This window comes from Tenrec ecaudatus, chromosome 3 (genome assembly GCF_050624435.1).
Source record: "Tenrec ecaudatus isolate mTenEca1 chromosome 3, mTenEca1.hap1, whole genome shotgun sequence".
NCBI lineage: Eukaryota > Metazoa > Chordata > Mammalia > Afrosoricida > Tenrecidae > Tenrec > Tenrec ecaudatus.
This window is the reverse complement of record NC_134532.1, coordinates 138,261,923-138,283,952: the sequence shown is the minus strand read 5'-3', so window position 1 is coordinate 138,283,952 and position 22,030 is coordinate 138,261,923. Positions and strand designations below refer to the sequence as shown.

General features: G+C 43.3%; 1 protein-coding gene across 5 annotated transcripts in view; it reads right to left on the bottom strand.

Moving 5' to 3' along the window:
• WDFY3 (WD repeat and FYVE domain containing 3) overlaps positions 1-22,030 on the bottom strand; it is a 301,390-nt gene that overhangs the window by 184,698 nt on the left and 94,662 nt on the right. For all 5 annotated transcript variants that reach the window (XM_075544080.1, XM_075544079.1, XM_075544082.1 and 2 more), the window contains exon 3: positions 11,516-11,726. In XM_075544080.1, the coding sequence (XP_075400195.1) occupies positions 11,516-11,695 (180 nt within the window). In that variant the 5' untranslated portion in view covers positions 11,696-11,726. The remainder of the gene's footprint in view (positions 1-11,515; positions 11,727-22,030) is intronic.

Here is a 22,030-nt window from a genome sequence, read left to right as displayed (position 1 = left end):
CCATGCCCCACAACAATGTCATTGCCATCGAGCAGATGCTGACTCAGTGACCTGATCAAGGACGGGATAGAATGGCCCCTGTGGGTTCCCGAGACAGCAACTGTTTACGGGAGTAGAAAGGCCTTTCTCCCCGGGGTGAAGGTTAGAGACGGGTTTTAAAGCAGCTTTCTCTGACCCCACACCATCTTTGAATCACTCAGTACTCTATCGTCTTCATTAGGTTTCTCAAGGACCCTATCACTTTGATCTTGTTGTCTTTCACCTGGGGGAGGGGGGTTAGGTTCTGGCTTGCTATCAAGAGGGTTCTCTTAAATATTCCACACGAATTTCAAGAAGATTCCGTTCATCGCCATACAATCCTTTACAAAATTTCAAAACAGGGTCTTAAATGAGGGGATTTCTAAAAGCTCGTAGAAAAATGAAATTAAAATGATAGAATTTTTCCACAAACCTTTTGGGAAACTCTTTTTCTTAAAAATGTTTAAGCAGTAAAATTATGTTACAAAGTCCTGGCCTCACCTTTCTCCCATGGAGCTGCTGGTGAGTTTGAACGGCTGACCTTTCTAACTCAGCAGTACCACCTATGCTCCTCTGCCCATGATTAGTGTTTGGATGATCTGCTATAATGAAAAGACTAAACAAATTAAAGGTATTTAAATGTTAAGTACTAAGGTAGCAGACGGGCATTGGGTCTCTAGTCAAATACTCCCTCAGCGCAAAAACACTTTGTTCTAATAACCTGGCATTTTGTGACGCTCACCTTCCCCACAGGATTGCTGAATAAGCAAATGTGATTAAGAAAGCTGAAAATGCCTGGCTCTGAAAAGATTTAGCGTCTGGGACCTTAAAGGCTTGAAGTTAAACAAGTGGCCATCTAGCAGGGAAGTAACAAAGTCCACATGGAAGAAGCACACCTGCCGGTGTGATCAGGAAGGTACAGGTATCAGGCATCAGAAGACTCAAACAAAGATACCGATGCAAACGATGGGGGTTGGAGTGGAGACCCAAAGCCCATCAGTAGACACTCGGACATTCCCTCACAGAAGGGTCACAAGGAAGGAATGAGTCAGCTAGGGTGCAGCACAGCACGGAGGAAACACACAACATTCCTCTAGTTCTTTAATGCTTCCTCACCCCCACCACCCACTACCATGACCCCAGTTCTACCTTACAAATCCACTAGACCAGAGCAAGTGCACTGGTACAGATAAGAGCTCTCAACATGTGGAATCCAAGACATTTAAACCCCTGAGGGGGAGAAACGGGGAACTGACTACAATGATTGACATATAATACCCTCACCTCAGGGGACAAACAATAGAAATATAGGTGAAGGGAGACAACGGACAGTGTGAGATATGAAAATAATAATAATTTATAATTTACCAGCAGTCCTCAAGGGTAGGAGGGGAAAAAAGAAGAGCTGATACCAACAGCTCAGCAAAAAGAAAATGGTTGAAAACAATGATGGCAACATAGGTACAAATGTGTTTGATATAATTGATGTAATAATTGTAACAAGAGCTGTAAGAGCCCCCAATAAAATGATTTATTAATAATAAAAATGTCACACACACAAAAATAAAAAAAATTTTAAATGTCACTTCACATTAAATCAATGAAGATTTCATCAATAATTCAGAAAAGAGGATACTCTTCTGGTTTCTAATAAAGATTACTAATTTAGGGGAGAATAAATTGAGAGTATCTAACTCTACCCTGTCTTCTCTCTTATCCTTTTGGGCTACACCTTTGTTGTGTAAACCTAAGCCACGTTTTCCAGTATCTGTTATGTTGGTATTGCCCACCCCATAGCAACCATACGTACAACAACAAAACACTGCCTGACCTTGTGCCAGCCATCCTCGCATCTGTTTTATGTTTGAGCTCACTGTTCCGGGCACTTAGAAGACAACACTTAAAATTAGCCAGTCCCTGTGTCAATCCACCTCCTCGAGGGCTATAATGTGATAAGTAACAAAGCGTAACAAAAGCGTTCATATTTCTGACTTTGATCTGTCACTCATCTGGTTCCAAACTTGAGTATCCTCCTCTAAAACCATAAATTAAAAAAATAAAGGTCACCTGCATGAAATGATTTTTAAGATACTGTAGTCAACATAGCTAAAGAGTCCTGGTGGGGCAGTGGGCAAAGTATTGGACTGCTCCTCACCAGTTCAGCAGTTCAAACCCACCAATGGCTCCACTGGGGCAGGGGCACGCGGAGAAGAGAAAGACTATCTGATCCTATAAAATTTTAATGCTGAGAAACCCTAAGAAGGAGTCCTGCTCTGTCTTAACCCATCACTAGGAGTCTGTGGTAGTTATTTAATTTCATCTCAACTTGAAGATATATAAAAGTGTAGGCGTGATATTCAACCTATCAATCAGGTCACAGCCTGAAGCTCTCTCCTTGTGGGCGTGGCCTCTTTTAAGGAGGGCCCTGGGAACACCTCACCTCCCTCAACCTCTGTCTTCACCTTCCTGCTGACTGCCCCTGATTGCTGCCAGAGCCACTGCCATTGGATCCACATGACTTCACTCACCACCTGTGATCTTCGTGCATTCTGCATCATTGCTTGTGACTGTGTGAGTTTCAAAAGGGACTAATGGACTAGAATCAGGCTTATAGACTTGAGTTGGACTGGGATGTTTTCTTGATATATAACTACTTCTTGATATAAAGCTTTTTCTTACACAGATGAGTGTCGCTGGATTTGCTTTTGTAGTCAACTGGCCTAACAAAGAGTCTGACTCCACTTGACAACAGTGGGTTTCCAGCCTAGTTACGTCTCACATATCTAGCAGAAAAGCTGTTAAAAAGTAAGGGTTTCTAAAATAAGTTTTAGTAGGCAATGGCTATATTTTTAAAATATACAGCCAAACAAGACAACATATGTCAAGGTTAATTAACAATAGCAATGCATGAATTTTTAAATGACTAAATTACTATTTCTTTTTTAACAGGTTTAAACTGAGTGTATTCTCCATAAGCGTTTGCTCCGGGGTCAATGATTTTTAAGGATGCTGGAGGACTAACTGCTCAGCGATTCTCGGACTCCATCACCATTTCCTATTGAGAGTCAGTGCGGAGGAAGCAGCAGCTTCACGCGGAGCTGCGATGAAGACCACGGGGGGCACTGGAAGAACCCAGCAAGAGATCTGGCCCAGAAAAAAGGACGCAAGGCGTGCCATTTGCCAGGCCAGTTCTCTTCACGGCAAAAATCACACTCGGAAATAGCACTATGCTTCATTAGATTTGCATATTTTAAAAGTATTCTATAAATAGGCTTCTGTGAACACAATAATCTTGACTTATTTGGCATTTAGCACAAATAAAATAACCTCAAAAATCAATAGTACAAAAATTTCAGTTTTAGTTATTATCACAGGAACCAGTTGGCTCTAGAGCAGTGAGTCTAGATTTCACAGGAGTCACCAGATTCATAACGGTAGCAAAATGACAGTTATGAAGCACCAATGAAAACAATGTTATGGTAGGGAGGTCACCACAGCATGAGGACCCGCGTTAAAGGCTCGCCGCATGAGCCATGGAGAGCTTTTCGTTATCAGGGCTATTTCTCAGCGGTGGAACGTGTCCACACACAAATGCGGAAACATTAAGTGCATGTCTATTTTAAAATAAAATAGGAACGACTTATTATCTAAAGATCATGTAAGTTTATCAATGACAATCAAATGAATGATAATTTCTTTTAAATACATCACCAAGCAATTCTCTGTAGTGGTACAGAAATACCTTCTGATCTCTTCGTTCCTTAGGGTTTACTAAACCTTAATAATTTTCCAATCCCTCGCTGTATTCGATGTTTGAGGCAACGCATATAAATAGCCCTTTAAATAGCCAATTAAGAACTTACGGCATGAAAGCATTTGTTTGTATTTTGTAAGATTTTTGAAATAAACAAACAAACAAACACATAAGCCAACTAAGTCAGAGCGCATACGCAGGTAGAAAACGATCACCAAAATCTCTCTCTCTAAAACAGCAATCTAATTATGGAAAGACTCCCCGGACTAGGCAAGCTAAAGAAATACAGGGAGAAGTAGATGCCTGCCAGCCATTCGTAGGACATAAATATTATAATGCATATTAATCGCGAAGAAGAACAAATGCTTATAATAAACACCATCTTTCCTTATTGATCCTCATAAAGTGTAGAAGAAGGGGACGATCTCAAGCTGCTTCGTAGCCTGTAGCACATCATGACATTAACACTAGGGGGAAAATTAATTAATAAAATCCACTTTTCTAGCATCTCCAATAAAACTCCGTGGTGTTAACTGAGTAAGGCTTGAGACAGCAGCTGGTCTATAACCTGGTTCTTGCCTCCTTTCAAAACAGCTATTTTAATCATTTCCCACTGCTTGAAAAGTTCCTTTTTTCACAACTGCCACCTCCGCCCCCACATTCTCAGAAGATAACCCAGTCTCCATTTGATTTATTAAAACCATCTTCTCTAATTATATCAATTCTTCCAGCCTCTCCTCCTACTCTATCCAACCTAATCCTATGTGTTAACGGTAGCTGCTCAGAGCCGCTGAACCAATTCTGATTCACAGTGGACCCTGAAGACAGGACTGCCCTGTGCTTGTCTGTGCTGTCAACTATGGGAGCCTCTCAGCAGGTCTTCATCTTGAAGAGCTGGTTGTTATTGGCAGGTGCCATCGAGTTAGTTCCTACAGCGACCCTGCGTACAACCGAATCCAATACTGCCCAGTCCTGCTCCATCCTAATCGCTATGTTTCATTCCATTGTTGCAGTGACTGTGTCAGTCCATCCTGTCCAGGGCCTTCCTCCTTTGTACTGTCCCTCAACTTTACCAAGCATGGTGTCTCTCTCCAGGGTCAGGTCTCTCCTGAATGATCTCTCCATCTTTGCCTCTAAAAAGCATTCTGGCTCTCCTTCTTCCAAGGCAAAGCTGTTTGTTCTTTTGGCCCTCCATATTCTTCACCAGCACCATAATTCAAAAGCATGGATTCTTCTTCGGTCTTCCTTATTCACCACATACATATGAGAAAACCGAAATCACATATTTCCAAGAATATTAACTCTACGGCAGTACATAGCCTCGTTTTTCTCCCTGGGGGCAGTTGGTGGCTTCGAACTGCAGGTCTGGTGGTTAGCAGCCCAAGGCATAACCACTACACCATGAGGGCTCCTTCGTAGAGCTGCCGGGTGGATTTAAACCTCCAAACTTTGGGTTAGCAACCAAGCATGTAACCTTTGTTCCTGAGGTCCTTGATATGTCAACTCATCTATTACTATACCGCTTTCTCCTGCTCCAGCGCTGTCTTACCAGCCCCGGGGAGCCTCATTCTCCATAAATTATGTACCTGCTTACCCAGCTTCCCCACAAAGAAGACTATCACACAGCTATCTAGAGCCAGTTCAAATTTATCATCTCCAACTTTTACTGGGTCCTAAATTCTGTTACTCATTTATTTTGTTGTCCCCATTCAACCACCTATCCTTCCCTATCAATATTCCAAACATTATAATTTGCTTAGGCCCCCACTCAATTCTCTTACTCCAGACTTTTAACAGAAGATATCTAGGGTTGGTGACCTACAAACAACTGAGGTCAACAATCAGATCTTATGCTCCCTTAACTACAAATCTACATGTACACATAATCTGCTTTCTGATAGGACAGGGTAGGTGCCATTCTTCCTATGTACGGCTCACCAGTCCACCGATGTTTGGCTCCATTTCCTGCCCCCTCGATTTCTCTCTCATGGACATTTCCAACACTGCTCTTTTGTCTTCTCAGAAGATTCAGCTCTGCCTGGATCTCTCCCACGTATATATACATAGCATAACACGAAACCAAACTCTCTTGTTTCCAGGTTCACCTGCATCTATCACATTTGCTCCTTTTGCACTTCAATTTCTCAAAATCATATATATATATATATATATATATATATATATATATATCTACTGACTGTCTCCAATTCATTCCCTCATTGCTTTCTGCCCCCATTATTCTAATACCAAAAACCAAATCCACTGCCCTCAAGTAGATCCCAACTCATAACGATCCCACAGGAAGTGTCGGGCAGTCCCTTAATTTCTCCAAGGCGGTCATCGTTATGGAAGGAGTTCTGGTGCTAACTGAAACTGTAATCAAGGGTCTGACCCCTGAATGGAGCAGAAGCCCCTAACTAGTGCACAACTAGGCCCTTCTCCCATTCTGTGACCCCAGTGGCAATGAGTTTGGTATGGGTTGTTGGCGTCATGCTTCTTTGAATCATCTTTGGGTGTATATTGGCGTTCCTGATTCTGTTCGGATTTTCATTGACCAGCAGCTGTTCTATATCCTTTATGAGTTCTACTTCTTTCGTTTAACACATATATTCTCCATGTTTATTCCTTAGCATTTTGCTCTTCTTCTCAACAGTATGAGTGGGTCCACTACCCACTACGAGGGGGTCCACTACCACCAAGGAGCTCCAAATACAGCCAAGGCCCCTCCACCCGAGCTTTGAATTGCCTCTTGAAGAGCTCACAGGCAGCTCACAGTCAACGCTCCAGATTAAATGTACCCTCTAAAATCAGTGTCAACCTGGCCATCCAAATTAGAAACTCAGAGATAGTTTTGGTTCTGTCCAATCACTCTCTTACCCTATAGCTTCACTGGCTCTGCAATATGTCCAATAAAATTATTCATCCTTTACACAACAGACAAAGCCTATCATGACACACCTCCTACCCATCTTGACAGTCTTACCTTCCTTGCCTTAAATCAATTTTTGAACTTCTTATAGATAACTATAGCTTATTAAATTGTTGGTTGCCTTTACACCTTGGTCACTGCCTTAACTTCTTACTCTAATAGTCTTATTAGTTAATCTCCAATCGAGCTGAAGATTAATTTTTAAGGCTCAGGAATCACAACACATTCTTCAGGAAGACTTTCCTTCCTGATCATGAGACTCTTAGAACACTCCCTTCAGGAATGTCGTAATATAGCTCCCGTACTCCTAATTCTTGATTTCTTCCTGAACTCATCATGTTTATGTGCTTACAACTTTCACAACAGAATTGTGTGCTAATCAACTTCCCTTTATTTCAGCTTCACAAAATTAAAAACAGGATCTTAGCTCAGAGAATCCAATCTAAAGCATAGTGTATCATGACACAATATAAACTTGTTTGAACCAAGTTCATTGAATGACTCAGTGAAAGCACAGAAACTGAATAAATGAGGAAACACACAAATAAAGGTGGACTCTATAATCTACCTTTCCCTTTCTACTGTCATTATTAGTCTTTAACTTGATCTGAGTCATCCATAGACTTAATAATAATTAAGGCAAATTCTTATAACTTCTTTATTTTTAATGCAGAAACAATAACAATCATAGATACAAGTTCCTTGGAGCAAGCATATGTTAAACGCTGTTGGTGTCTTATCTTTTTTTTGGGGGGGGGGTATGTTATCTTATTTAATTTTTCTAACAACCCCGCAAAGTAAATATTCTTATCCTCATTTGACAGCTGAGAAACTGAAAGTCATAATTTGCTCATCTTTATATGGCCATTATTATCAAGTGGCACTATAATTTCAGAAGTCCATTTCTCAATGACCATATAAATTTACCTCTAAATCAACATATGAGAACACTTTATCACCACCACTTGATCAAACATATCCCCTTGCAGAGGGAGGCCTGAGACTCCAGCCCTAGCTTATCCTAAGATCTTCTTCCCCTCTCACATTCTCGAAGTTCATGAATGATAGCTACGTTCTCTGGCTGTGCCATCTCAGAGCTCATTCCTAAAATCAATGCATCCAGGCATGTGCTCTTATCACTCATGTAAGATAGCTCTTAGCAATAACCCAGATGCCAAATTCAACAAACATTTCCAATTCTTTGGGTCTTCTGATCTTACCCTATCAGTTAATAATGTTGACTTCTCTCATCCTCTCGAAATGTTACTATCTCCCTTATTTTTACTTGCCTTAATCATGTTATACTTCTAATATATTAATCTACTAAATATAGGTAAAGGTAATCTGGACCCTCTTCTTTTTCTCTCCTACTTATTTTTCCTAGGGAAGTCAACCCCGTTCCAGTTTTCGTTATGATCTGAATGTGGTCATTTCGAAAACCACCTCTAAGTCCCTATTCCTCACAGAGTATCAGTGAGATGTCTGCAATTTATCAATTCTAGCCTTTCCTTTCTTCAGTACAACTTTGATTGTAGCACTAGTTATCTCTCATCATCTCAGTTAATGGAAATACAGGCCTTCACAGCTAGTTGCTCGTGACAGAAACATCCTTTGCTTCCACAGGTTCTAGTGGACTTTACCTCCAACATCTATTTCCAGTTTGCCTAGCGCTTTCACCTCAGTCAATACCCGATTCCAAACCATCGTTCTCTCTAGTCTAGGTTATAATATCTCTTAACTGTCATGCCATTTTCAATACACACCGCAACACATCGATCCATTTTTTCCTCGGTAGCTGGAGTAGAAATGGGAATGGGGCTGAGGGAAAGCAGGCAGAGATGAGGAAGAAAGAGAAAGACGTAAAGAGGTAGACTGCAATCAGGATGGGAAGAGATGGGTGGGGATGAGAGCGAGCACTGGGGTCGGAGACACAAAGACGAGAGAAAAGACAGGTGATGAAAGAGATAGAGTCAAAATTAAGGAAAAGAGAGAGACAAAGTCAGGAGAAAAAACTGTGCCGTGGGGAAGAAGAGAGAAGCACAGGGCAGAAGACAGGAATGGTGAGGGCTACTAAGTCTGGGAAAGCACATTCTAGAGGAATGGAAAAATAACTGTAGTGACTTATGAAAAATGACATTTACACCAGCAGCACCGACAGTGACTGTCATGTAAATTAGTGGCATGTTCATGGGGAAGCTGGGAAGGAAGGTCATGCATTCTCATATCCCACTGTAGGAAGTGGTGAAAACGGAATGATCAGGACGAACTGATAAACTATATTACTTAAAAAACAAGAGTGGACTGTGTTCCGACCCCCTGGCTCGCTTCTCCTCCCCAGCCGTACCGACGGTCCTCCGGCGCTCCCCGCCCATGGCTGACGGACCCGTCCACCGCAAACCCTGGGGCTCCGAGCAGATTCGCCCCAACCATGACCAAGATCCTGGCTCCGAAGCTGTTTGGTCAGCGGGCCCCGGAGAAGCTGGCCGCCGTCCTGGCGCCCCAGCCCGCAGCCCGAAAAAGCTGGTGGGCGCGCGGGCACGAAGGCTCCAGGGCGCCGAGGGGGGTGGTGGGGGGGTGCGCACAGCCCCCGAAGGCTGCCGCTCGCTCCACGCCCCGGGAGGACGCGCCTCCGCTGGACCAGGGCTGCTATCTCGACCACTTCCCGCACCTCTCCATCTTCATCTAGGCGGCCATCGCCTTCTCCATCACCTCCGGCATCTTCACCTACATCCATTTACAGCTCGCCTAAGGCGCCCGGGCGGGCTGGGGCGTTGCCGCCTCTGCGGAGCTGTCCTGCCAGGATGCCTTCATCTGGATGTGTCCTGAACGACCTGGGGCCAGCGGCTGCAGACCTCCCAGGACTCAGACTCAGAATGTGGAATAAGACTGGGGGTACTCGCAGGGGTGGGCTAGAGGGGTGTCCTTGGAGGCTGCTGTCGGGCAAGAGGGGGCTTCATCCTGGTGGGGAGCCCCTTCAGAGCGGTGAGTCCCAAGATGAAGCCAGTTGGGGTTGGATATTGAAAAACGTTTGTTTTGGAAAATGACCTTACGGGTCTGTCATCTCTGAGAAGAACCCACCATGGAGGGTTATTCGCGTACCTGCCATCTCCGTTTACTCTCAGATGTAAAATGAATACACGCATTGTTCTAGCACGGCATATTCAGAATGTCTGTAATTGTGGTCCCTCTGATGGAATAAATCACGCTTGTTTTTTTAAAAAAACAAACAAACAAAAGAGTGAAAGTGGTAAAAAAAAGTGAAAATGGTAATAGCAAATAGTGGAGAGGGGTGGGGTGTCTTCAATCAATAAAGACCTATTTGACTTTTTAAACTATGTGCCTGTATACCTTGATAAAAATAAGACATTCTTACTAAAAGACTCTCAACAAGCTTGTTACATGAAATTGATGAAAAGACTAAAAATTTTAAATCTACAAAGGGGCTTGAAAAAGTGGAATTCCATGGGAAAAAACCTGAATTAAAAGCTAAAAATATAAATGTTGGTTCTCAGCATGAACTTCCTCAAGTTACTTTTGTTTATCATTTAGTCCATCGATCAAGAATGGAATGTTCTAGAAATTTAACCACATCAAGAGTCTTTTTTGCATCAGTACTCTGAGCAAGCTAGGTGTCTTTTAAAGGCATCTTTAAGATTAGGATGCAAAAAGAAGTTCATCCACTGCACACTGCCACTGAGTCCATTCAGACTCTTAGCAACCTTCCAAGCCAGTAAACCTTCATCAAAGCGACGGCCTCATCTTTCGCCTGTGGAGGGACTGGCAAGCTTTAAGCTGTGGCTTGTGTTTAGCAACCTAATGCCTAACCCAGCGCACCACCAAACCAAACCGAAACCCACTGCCTTCACACTGATTCCATCTCAAAACTACTGGACAGAATAGAAAGACCCCTGTGGGTTTCTGAGACCGTCACTCCTTGCGAGAGTAGAAAGCCTCATCTTTCTCCTGCCAAGTTGCTGGTGGATTTGAACTGCTGATCTTGTGATCAGCACATAACCACTACACCACCAGGGCTCCTAGGGAATTACAGGCTACAGGGAATCTAAACATAGGGGTCTTTAAAAAGTTCATGAAAAAATGCATACTATTGGGAACTGGGGTGAGGAAGGGGCGGGGGAGAGGTGGGGAAACTACGCATGGCTTTCAAAAACTTTTGTACCAAAATAAATGCATAAAAACTTGTTATAATATGTCTGAACATGTATGAGCCTGTATCAACTCAATGGCAGATGTTTTTTAGCATGGCCTATAACTGTGCTCTTTTAAGATCACTAGCAGAACACCAGTCCTATCACACAGCAGATTGTGATATGTCTTAAAGTGTATAATGAGCATAAGCCATAACACCATTCTGGTACAATAAGCTATCAGTTAAAAAAAATAACCCAAGTAGAAAAATATAACTCTTTCAAGCTCAACCACTAGAGGAAATCTTTATAAAGTCTTCATTTCAGCTTATGTCTTAGGCTGCTAAATGCAAGATCAGCAGTTCAATGCCACCAGCCACTCCAAGAGACAACAATAGGACTTTCTACTTTCAAAAAGAGATACAGTCTTGGAGACCAATAGGGATAGATCTACACTGTCCCATGGGATCACTATGCATTGGCGTCAACCTGATGGCAGTCAGTTAGGTTTTGGTTTGAGGTCGTGCAAAGTCACATGATGTCATAGTAGCACACTGAGAGGAAGGAATGAAACATCAAGTTTCTTAAAGACTAGCCCATCTCATCAACTGTTCTACTGGAGCCTTTTCACACCCTGCTGGGAGGCAGGTGCTGACAGCCTGGACTTACCCTGTTAAACACTGGCAGCATCATGTACAGCTTCTCCTCCTGTTCCTTCTGGGTCATGTGCCGGGGAGGATGGCACAACTCCGTGAAGAGGCGGCGGAGGTGCATCAGCCCTAAGGCATTGTCTTGCGGGCTGCACTCCTCCTGCCTCGGCCGCCCCATGATCCTTTTCACCATGTTCATCTTGGCTAGTTGGTGATGGACACTTCTAACTCTGCAGGGAAGAAGTTCATAGACAAACTGTCAAAATACCATCATCTTGAGGGCGTATAAGCAGTCAGACACGCTAGGAAACTCTTATCAAAACAAGATTTTCTGCCGGAAAAGGCAGAGGCAAACTTAACTATGGTAAATCTCCTAGAATGACAAATTATGTACCACAAACTAAATCATTAAAGTTTCTACTGCCTTTGCCACAATATGTAGAACGTGGAAATAGTAATTGGACAAGCAACATGTTTCCAACTAAGATCAATTTCAACAAGGAAAGGGATCACACAGCTGAATATTATGCTGCTCAAGAGCTGAACCTATGAAGAAAGAATGAAGGAACAGAATGTTCATCCTAACCTCAAAATAGTGTATGTGTGTGTGTGGGGGGGGGCGAATCCACAAAGTTTTCTGTTTCCTGGAGAGTTTTCTATAAGTACATGCGTACGCACATACACATGTTTATCTCCAATATACTCCGTCCTTTGTTTTCCGTACATGAGAATTGTACACTGGGTAACTGCTGAAGGGTTTACCTTCTGTAATGGTTATAAAATCTGAAAATTAAGTTAAATTATATCCCAATATACCTTATCAATCTTAAGAGGGCAGACAATGTTGAATAAGAGATCACTAACTATCAAAAGACAGGAAGGACAGGATAACAAACAGCCTCTACTTAAACAAGTATTTTTCAAACTGTAGGTTGAAACCTTTGGGTAGGTAACAGACTAGATCATGCTGGGCATTTTTAATGACTGGAATAAAATACATATTAAATAACACAGTGCATGATAAGGAAAGCTATTGGTTGGTAAAACTTTTTATGTAAAGAGCTGTGTGAGCAGGCCTTGTATGGACTTCAACACTCTTCTACCCACTGAATGGCTGGCAGCTGCAAACCACTCAGAAGCACCTCAGAAGAAAGGCCTGGCACTTACTTGTGAAAGATTAATCGACAGAAGACCCTATTGAGACCAACTCTATCCCGACACAGCTGCAGTCTCCATCAGGATCAAGCCAACAGCAATGGCTTGGTTTCCTCTAAGTGTATGCCTGTGCAGGTCCACCTGTGTGGGATGAGCCATAATGTAAAATGTACCCCTTTCAGGAGATGCATTACAAAAGACAGCTTATAAATCGAAAGCTCACTGGTTTAGCCTTTATTCCCAAATCAATAAGCTTTCAGAAAGCATCACGAGCCCTTCTTAGCTGGTACTGCACTGTGCCAACAATTAAGCCAATGCTCAGGCACCAAACCAGGAGGATGTCACACAAAAGGTACCCGTGAAGCTGGGCGGACAGAAGGGTAGGAGGAAATCTGCTTTCTAATCTGTAGGAAAGCGGGCCTAATCTGAAGATTAACTTTTCATTTCTCTGTATAAACCATATGAACCAATACGTCATTTCTTAGGAAATGAAGGACTACGACAAGCCTGGGGCTTTGCTTGCTGAATATCTGCCTAGGGCTTTTTGGTTTTTTTAACCATAAGAGCTAATACCTACACATGTTTGTTCTGGAGAATGTTGCGTGGCTCCCATATTTGGCTACAGCCATATGCTCAAAGACTCTAGCTCGACGGCAAGAGCAGGACAAGCTGTGGCGACTTGGCAGAGCCGAGCAGCAGCGAGGCAGAGTCTGCCGAGCCAGGACGGTGTCTTACTGCAAGGAGCGCCTTCAGGGTTGGGAGTGGGCACTCTATGCTAACATGCTCAGGCTTAAAGAAACCAGTGCTTAGACACACGGCCCAAGACCAGAGGAGTACATTTCAACCACAAAAATACCAACATCATCCTTCAAAAATAGGTACATCTCCTAAGTAACAGGCAGACACATATGCGGACATGTCCATATTATAACTAAGAAATACACTCAAATAACCTGGCAGTTAGTGGTTGGAAGTTCCCAGACAGAAATAAAATTTGACACCAAGTAGAAAAATCTTGGAAATTAGTTGACTCTTTTAAGTATTCACAATCATGCTCTTTTTCTTTAGTCTATAGTCCAAGTTTATATCCTGGAGCTTATGGATATGACTTAGCCCCTCCAACTTCATTTAAAATTTATTTAAGAGATCCCTCTCAGTGGTTCTCAACCTTCCTAATGCCGCGACCCTTTAATACAGTTCATGTGGTGGTGACACCCCCCAACCATAAGATTAATTTTGTTGCTACTTCCTAATGGTAATTTTGTTACTGTTATGAATCAGGCGACCCCTACGAAAGGGTCGTTCGATCCCCAAAGGGGCCGTGACCCACAGGTTAAGAACTGCTGCTCTAGGTCAAAGGGGCTTTCAGAAGGGCCGATGTCCCTTGGTTGGGGGAGTCCAGAATTACTCTGCATCTTCAGAGCTGAAAAGCTTTCCACCGCATTCTACCTGCTCTTAGATCCCATTTAAGCAGGCGGATGGGAGGGAGGATCAATTCTGTACTTAGGAGGAATCCCCGGGACTCACAGTTAAAAAAAAAATGGGGCCACAATAAAAGCAAGACTTTCAAGAAGCACAAAAGCTGGACACGCCCCTGAAACCATCCCAAGATGATCCTTAAACTGACACCCACACCCCCCCACCCAACACACACACACCTGGAGATCTTTGGAGCCAAGAAGTGCTTTATCTGAATAAGTACATTTACACTGAGAATTGTGCTCTCTAAAGCAGTAGCTACGTGGGATCAAATTCATAACAACTTGACATTTTAGGGGGGAAAGGATTTAAGTCAATGGTCGGCTAACAGTTCAAAGAAGGATGGAAGAACGTTGACAAGCTAAAGAACGCAGTCAGTCCGTGAGCTCTGCGTGCGGAAACTGCTGAAATGGTATTATGACCATGCATTTTCCCCAAAACAAACCGGAAGTGACACGAAAATTCAGAGCTCGTGGATCCTATTTGGGGAGACAGACGAGACTTTCTGCTCCCATAGAGTCACAGTCTCAGAAACCACAGGGACAACTTTACCCTGTCCTGCAGGGTTGCCATAAGTCAGCATCTACTTTATGGCAGGGAGGTGAGGTTTGCCTCAGATCCTAGCTGAAGGAGCCCTGGTAACGCAGTGAGATAAGCAATGGGCTTGATTCCAAGCCACCCGCTGCTCCCCAGATGAGGTGAGACTGCCTGCTCCCATAAAGACTTAGAAACCCCATACAGGCGGTGCTGTTAGTTGGAAACAACTCACTGGCAGTGGGCCCATGGACATAGCTACACTCATGTGTCTATTCTAAATTGTGAAATGTTGTAGAAGTTGAAATGCTATTGCTGACTTTATAACATCAATTAATAATCTGAATATAAAGTTACCAGTAAATATTTTCTACTTTTTCTGGATACATAATACCTTTCACTTTTCTTTTTATACAAAATCTAATATTAAGTAGATGGAATCTAGTTCTTATGGCAACATTTGTTGTTCATCAGCCAGAAAAGAACTGTGGTAAGTTTTGTGTCAACTTGGCTGCACCCAGTGTTCTCAGTAGTTTCACAGTAATCCTCTATGGTGTGATCTAACACAGGGTAATCAAATCCAGGATGGGATTCTAGCATAACGTAATCAACTCAGAGAGCCACCAGCGGTGGGGGAATGCAGCTTCCTTAACTAGGTCAAAGACTCGATGCCAGGAGCTGTCAGCACACTGCTAATCTTGCCTTCATTTAACTGTGCATCCACCTGTCTTCCTGCTTCCCAATCCATCAGCCTTTTAGCTACATAAGTCAAGAAAAGTCTCCAGGTTACAGACTGACCCCTGGGCTTGCGCTGGACTAGACTTCCCCACTTCTACAACTATGTGAGCCACTGCTTGATGTTCATCTCTTTCTATACACATGTATATGTAAGTATTACTGGTTTTACTTCTCTAGAGAACCCTACCTAATAAAAGGGCCTACAATAATTGACTAGAACAGTGGTTCTCAACCTGTGGTTCGTGACCCCTCTGGGAGTCGAACGACCCTTTCACAAGGGTCGCCTGATTCATAACAGTAGCAAAATTACAGTTATGAAGTAGCAACGAAAATAACTTTATGGTTGGGGAGTCACCACAACATATGAAATGGGTCGCGGCATTTGGAAGGTTGAGAACCACTGGACTAGAAGCTATGTGATTTTACTATTTCTCAATGGCTTAGTGTTTCCCAAAGTGGGTGATATCATTCTCTGGTGGGTGCTGGCACAATCCGGGGGGCTGGTAAAGAAGGTACCTAAACTTTATCCTGGATTATAAGCTACTATAGTGTGAGGTACCGTTGAGTTGGCTCCAGCCCACAGCAAGCCTATGCACAATAGAATGACACAGTGCCCGGTCCTGCACCATCATCACAAGTGTCCCTACGCCTGAGCTCACTGATGCAGACACTCTGTCAGTCCATCTCATTGAGGGCCTTCTTTTTCGTCGCCCCTCCACTTTACCGAACACGGTGTCCTTCTCCAGGGACTGGTCTCTCCTGACAACATGTCCAAAATACTAAGTCAAAGTCTTGCCATCCTTGCCTCCAAGGAGCACTCTGGCTTTACTTCTTCCAATAGATTAGTTGATCCTCTTAGCAGTCCAGGCATGGCACTGTCAATACTCTTCTCCAGCACCACAATTCAACTGCATCAGTTCTTCTACAGTCTTCCTTATTCAATGACCAATTTGAATGACTATAGTATATACAGCCATTGAATGGGCTAGTGTACCAAAGTTTTAAACTATCAGGGGGGTACTGAGTAATTTTCTTTTTTCCTAAAAATGGGTTGGTATGCCAAATAAGTCTGTGAACCTAAAGCTTAGATTATTTCAAGGATGGATGGAGCTCAGAATCCTCCTTTTCTCCTAATTCACCAACAAAGCATTATCAGATTGCTGAATCACTACTTTGTTCATAGTAGGTTAGTCAAAGTATATTTAAAACCCAGAATTCTTCCATTAGAAACACTCTTCAGAGCGCCATGAATGTTATGATTTGCTTTTACGAGGTTACTTCCAAATCATAGAAACCTTCAGTGAAAAATGAAAGCTGCTGTTTCCCAACATGTCCTTCATCGAGGTCGACAGATTTCTGAAGGTGGTTCCAGCTCTCGAAACCCTTCCTCAGTAAGTACGCCTTCTGATTGACACCATGTCAAAATGGCAACTTCAGCATCCTTGATGTACTCAAACTGAGTTCCTTTCCAATGTTCTTTGAGTTTGGGGATCAGAAAGAAGTCTTGAGGGGCAAGCTCAGTACAGTGGAGTGGAAGCGGCAGGTTTCCCAGTCAACTTAGTGGACAGCCCTTGCTTTCTGTGTTAGACAGGGTTCTCCAGAGAAACAAATCCAGGATACTTATGATTTTATAGGTAGAGAGATATAGAGATACAGCACGAAGGACTATGACAGCTAATTAGTCCACAGAGCAGTACAGAGGGCTCAGTTCAATTCACTTCCGTGGAACAGTTAATATACTGGAAGTCCTTCAACTCAGAGAGCTGCTGGGTCCAAGGTCAAGGAAGCAGACAGCTGAGTCTCCCTTAGGGTAATTCAGGCAGAGTCTGACCACAGGCAGCAAACAGCAGGGCGGGTCACCAACAGTCAGCAGCTCAGGAGCTTAGCAAAGCAGGCGCGGATAGGATCTGGAATTCAAGCAATGCAGGACGAAAGGATCTGACAGCCTCAAGCTCAAGCAATGTATACACCAGCAGTGTGGCAATGGAGCCTCAAGCTCGAGTGACATAATCCACGGGTTAACTGTCCCACAGGCAGTGGAGCTCACAAGTTGAGGTAGAGAACTAGCTACAGCAGCTGCAAGCTGTTCCAATCATCAGAGAGAGAGAGAGGGGCAGGGCTTGTGGAGCCATTTATCTCTTTGCCCTTCAATCCAACTGCGACCTTATTAATCCCACATGTTCCTATTGGCCAGGTTGACACCAAAAACCTACCTATCACACCAACCCAAACCCAATCTACTGTCATCAAGTCAATTCTGAATCACAGGGACCCTGTACAGGGATTCCATGACCCTAAACCTTTCAGAGAGCAGACAGCCTCCTCTTTCTCTCGTGGAGTGGCTCCTGGGTTTAAACCTTGACCTTTCCCATGCTAGCCCAACAATGCCACCAGGGCTCCTTCCTACTACAGTCAACCTGAAGCAAACGTCCACACCTGGACTGCCACTCCTCAGTCACCTTCTCTACTGTCGGGCGTGCTCGTTGCTCTGATGCTAGACGCCATGCCACTGGTATTCAGAGTCCTGGCCGGGAGACAGGCCGTGCTGGCTAGATTTCAAAAAGCTTCTAGTAAGGCAGACAAGCAAGAAAGGCTTGCCAATCTACTTCTGAGAATTAGTAGATGGAAATCCTGTAGGTCAGAGCACAAGTCCAACATAATGCTGGAAGACGGGCCCCTGGGTGAGAAGTCGCTCTGGATACTCCCTGAGTGTGACAATGAGCAACCAGGAAAATGAGGCCAGACCAGGCTCCACTTCACTCTGTTAAACTGGGGTCATCAGGAACTGACTCAAGGACAATTCACAACAAGCATCTATAACTAGTGTACACATGAAACAAAACTTAGTATCTGTCCAGGGGGTCAAACATTCTTACATTAAAGACCCATCTGCCACCCTTATTATTCCATACAACATGTTCAGACATCAATAGAATGCTCTAAACTTTGCCAAAAGGCATCTCTCTCTCTCTCTCTCTCTCTCTCTCTCTCTCTCTCTCTCTCTCTCTCTCTGAAGGGATAAAGCAAGCATCAGAACTAGACTTATACATAACACAGATGATGATGGTGGGTGTACTGGTCATGCATTAGGGCTGTTTTCTGCGATGTCATATGTTCAAAACCACCAGCCATTCTGTCAGAGAAAGATGGGGCTTTCTATTCTGGTAAAGAATTACAGACTCAGGAACTCACACGGGCAGTTCTAGCCTGTCTTACAAGGATTCTATGAGTTGGCATTAACTCAATGGCAGTGAGGTTTTTAGTGGTAGTGGTGTTTTTTTATGAAAAATATATGGAACTTTGGTGATGTATGGGTAAGACTCAGCTGCCATTTAAAGGGTTAATGTTTCGAACTCACCAGTGGCTTCACAGGAGAAAAGACCTGGTGATCTGTCCTTGTAATATTATAAAATTATAACTAAGAAATCCGATGGGGCAATTGTACTGTCATATAGAAAAATGTATGAGTGGAAATCAACTTCATGTCACACGGCAACAACAACATGATGAACATATCAGAACAATATATAAGACTTGATAAATATAAGCTGACATGAAATATTTAAGGAAGAATTATAAAATGAAAGCAGTATTGTAGCATTAAAATTTTCTTGGCATAAAGATACGGTAGCAGAAGCAATATGTAAAGAAGCGATGGCTAAGAGCTTTGGAAATCAATGCAGACACTAAGCCCGGCGGCGGGAAGCACAGATTGCAGCAATTATGAAAAATGCCAACAAATCTACTCCCAGGCACATCCTCTTCAAGCTGTATTGCAAAGCACAGACAAAGAAAAAGTCTCAAAAAGCACTATGGGTTCAGAGAGGGGCACACCTTCACCATGCAAACAAGGACGAAACTACCAGCGACTTCTCAGCAAAAGCATGCAAGCAGCAAGGAATGAAGTAAAATGTTTAGTGATCAAAGGAAAAAGAAAATAACCTAGAATTTTATGTCCACTGAAATTAACTTTCGAAGTAGCAATAAAACATTCTTAGACAATCAAAAACCAAGGAAATGCATTGCTAGCTGAACTACCTTGCAAGACATGTAAAAATTCCAAGAAGAATTACACAAGTCAGAAAATTTGATCTACATAAATGCAGGAATTATCAAAAGGATAAGAGAAGGTGCTATAATTAAAATATATTTTTCTTGTTAATTGATGCAAATGATAACTATTTGCTAAAAGTAATGGTGGGCCTGCTGGTGGCATCGTGATTACACGGCTGGGCTACAGTCTGCAGGGCTGACAGCTGGAACCCATCAGTCAATCTGCAAGGGAAAGACAGGGCTTTCTACTGCTGTACAGTCACAAGGTCCACGTTGTCCTATAGGGTTATCACAAGTCCTCATCAACTCGATGGCAGTGGGAGGGGGAGGGAGAGAGAGAGAGAGAGAGAATGATGAATTTGGTGACAATGGCTTATGGAAAGGGAGAGGGGTAACAGCAATGTCAAAATAGAACAGAGGAGAAATTGGGAGTACCCAACACCACTAAATGTGAGCGCTGTATACTGTTATCTGAAGGTCAAACTCACTGCCATTGAATCAATGCGCTATAGAGCAGGCTACACCTACCCCTGAGAGCAAGACTGTGACTCTTTATGGCAGTAGAAAGCCCATCTTTCTCCCGAGAAACCAGCTGGTGGTTTTAAACTACTGACCTTGGGTATTGCAGTCTAAGGAATAACTAACTACACCACCAGGGCACCTGAGGGTAGATAGAGACTAGTAAAAATTGTAGATTAGAAACTCTAGAATAACCACTTTAAAAAAAATCATTTATTTGGGGCTCGTACAACTCTTATCACAATCATTACATACAACCATTGTGTCAAGCACATTTGTACATTTGTTGCCATCATCATTCTCAAAACATTTACTTTCTCCTTGAGCCCTTGGTATCAGTTCCTCATTTTTCCCCTCCCTTCCTGCCCCCATCATGAACACTTGATAATTTATAAATTATTATTTTCTCATGCCTTACGTCTCCCTACACCCACTTTTCTGTTGTCCATCCCCCAGGGAGAGGGTTATATGTAGATCCTTGTAATTGGCTCACCGTGTGTAGGGCTTTATTTCTTTTTTTTCCCCCTTCTTTTCTCTCATCTTTTTCTTTTTTCAACCTTATATTTTCTTATTATCCAGACTAGGACATGGATGATTTGCCTAATTTATGGGTTGGGCATGGTAGGGAAGCCCGAGGAGAAGACCATGGGACAAGGAAGGTAGAGGAGGAAGAATGAGGTAGGGAGAACGGTGTGGTGATTGGACAGTGTCATGGACAGGGGAACGAGGGAAGCAGAACCGACCATCTAGGAGAGGGTAGAGATCCTGGGAATATTAGAGCAACACCAAGCTAGTGGAGAGGAAGCACTAAGAGGTAGTGAAGCACTAAGGAAGCACTAAGGGAAAGTGATGGTGGGGCAGGAGGAGGAAAAAGGAAACAGAGGCAAGCTCTAGGGAGCAAAGGCATGGAGAGGGAGATTAACTGAGGTGTCCACTTATGCAAACACATTAATCCATCACAATAGTGGTACTGGCCTAAGTACATGTATTTATAAGGCAATACATTGAAGCGGCAAATGGGCCTTGGCTCATACCTTCCCTCAATACAAGAATACTTTGTTCTAACAAATTGACATTCTGTGATGCTTAACAACCCTACCCCCTACCCACCCCACACACTTGATTGCTGAGGACACAATGGGTGCATAAGAAAATGTGGTGAAGACAGAGGATGGTGCCCGGCTATTAAAAGATATAGGGTCTGGGGTCTTAAAGGCTTGAAGTTAAACAAGCAGTCATCCAACAGTGAAGCAACAAGCCCACATGGAAGAAGCACGTCAACTGCTGCAAGTGTGAGCTTTCATGGAGACCAGGTAAGGGGCACCAGAAGATTCACAACAAACAGTAAACAATCAAAAATGCATTGGTGAAAATGGAGGTGAGTTGGAGTGGAGACCCAAAGCCCATCTATGGACAAGGGAAGAGGGAGAGGGTGGGTCAATCAGGGTACACTAGCGCACTAATCGGTCACGCAATAAACCTCTGATCTCTTGAGGCCTTCTCAACCCCGCTATGACAACCTCAGTACGGCTTCGAATCTGGACTAGACGGGAGCATATTCATAGGTATAGGCAATAGATAAAATTCACAACACATAGAACTTAGAAACAGGAATGGGAATAGAGATACCAAAAGGGAAGGGGGAAGTGGGGCAAAGGTGGGGAGGAAGGGGGGCACCAATCACAATGAATGGCACATAACAACACACACACCCAGCCATGGGGAAGAACACAGAAACCAAAGGGGAAAGGGAGACAGCGGTTGGTGTGAGATTTGAAAATAATTAACAATCTACAATCTATCAAGGGGCCACGAGGGTTGGGGGGGTAGTAGGAAGGGGAAAAAAGAGGAGCTGATCCCAAGGGTTCAATGGAAAGTAAATGTCTAGAAAAGAACGAGGGAATATATGTATGAATATGTCGGATACAATTGATGTAGGGTTTGTAATAAGAGTTGTAGGAGCCCCAATAATATGATTTTTTTTTAATGTGCTAAAGTCCTGACCTTTGTGCCTATTAAATTGATCCTACTTCGGAGACAGGGCTTTTCTTTGGCT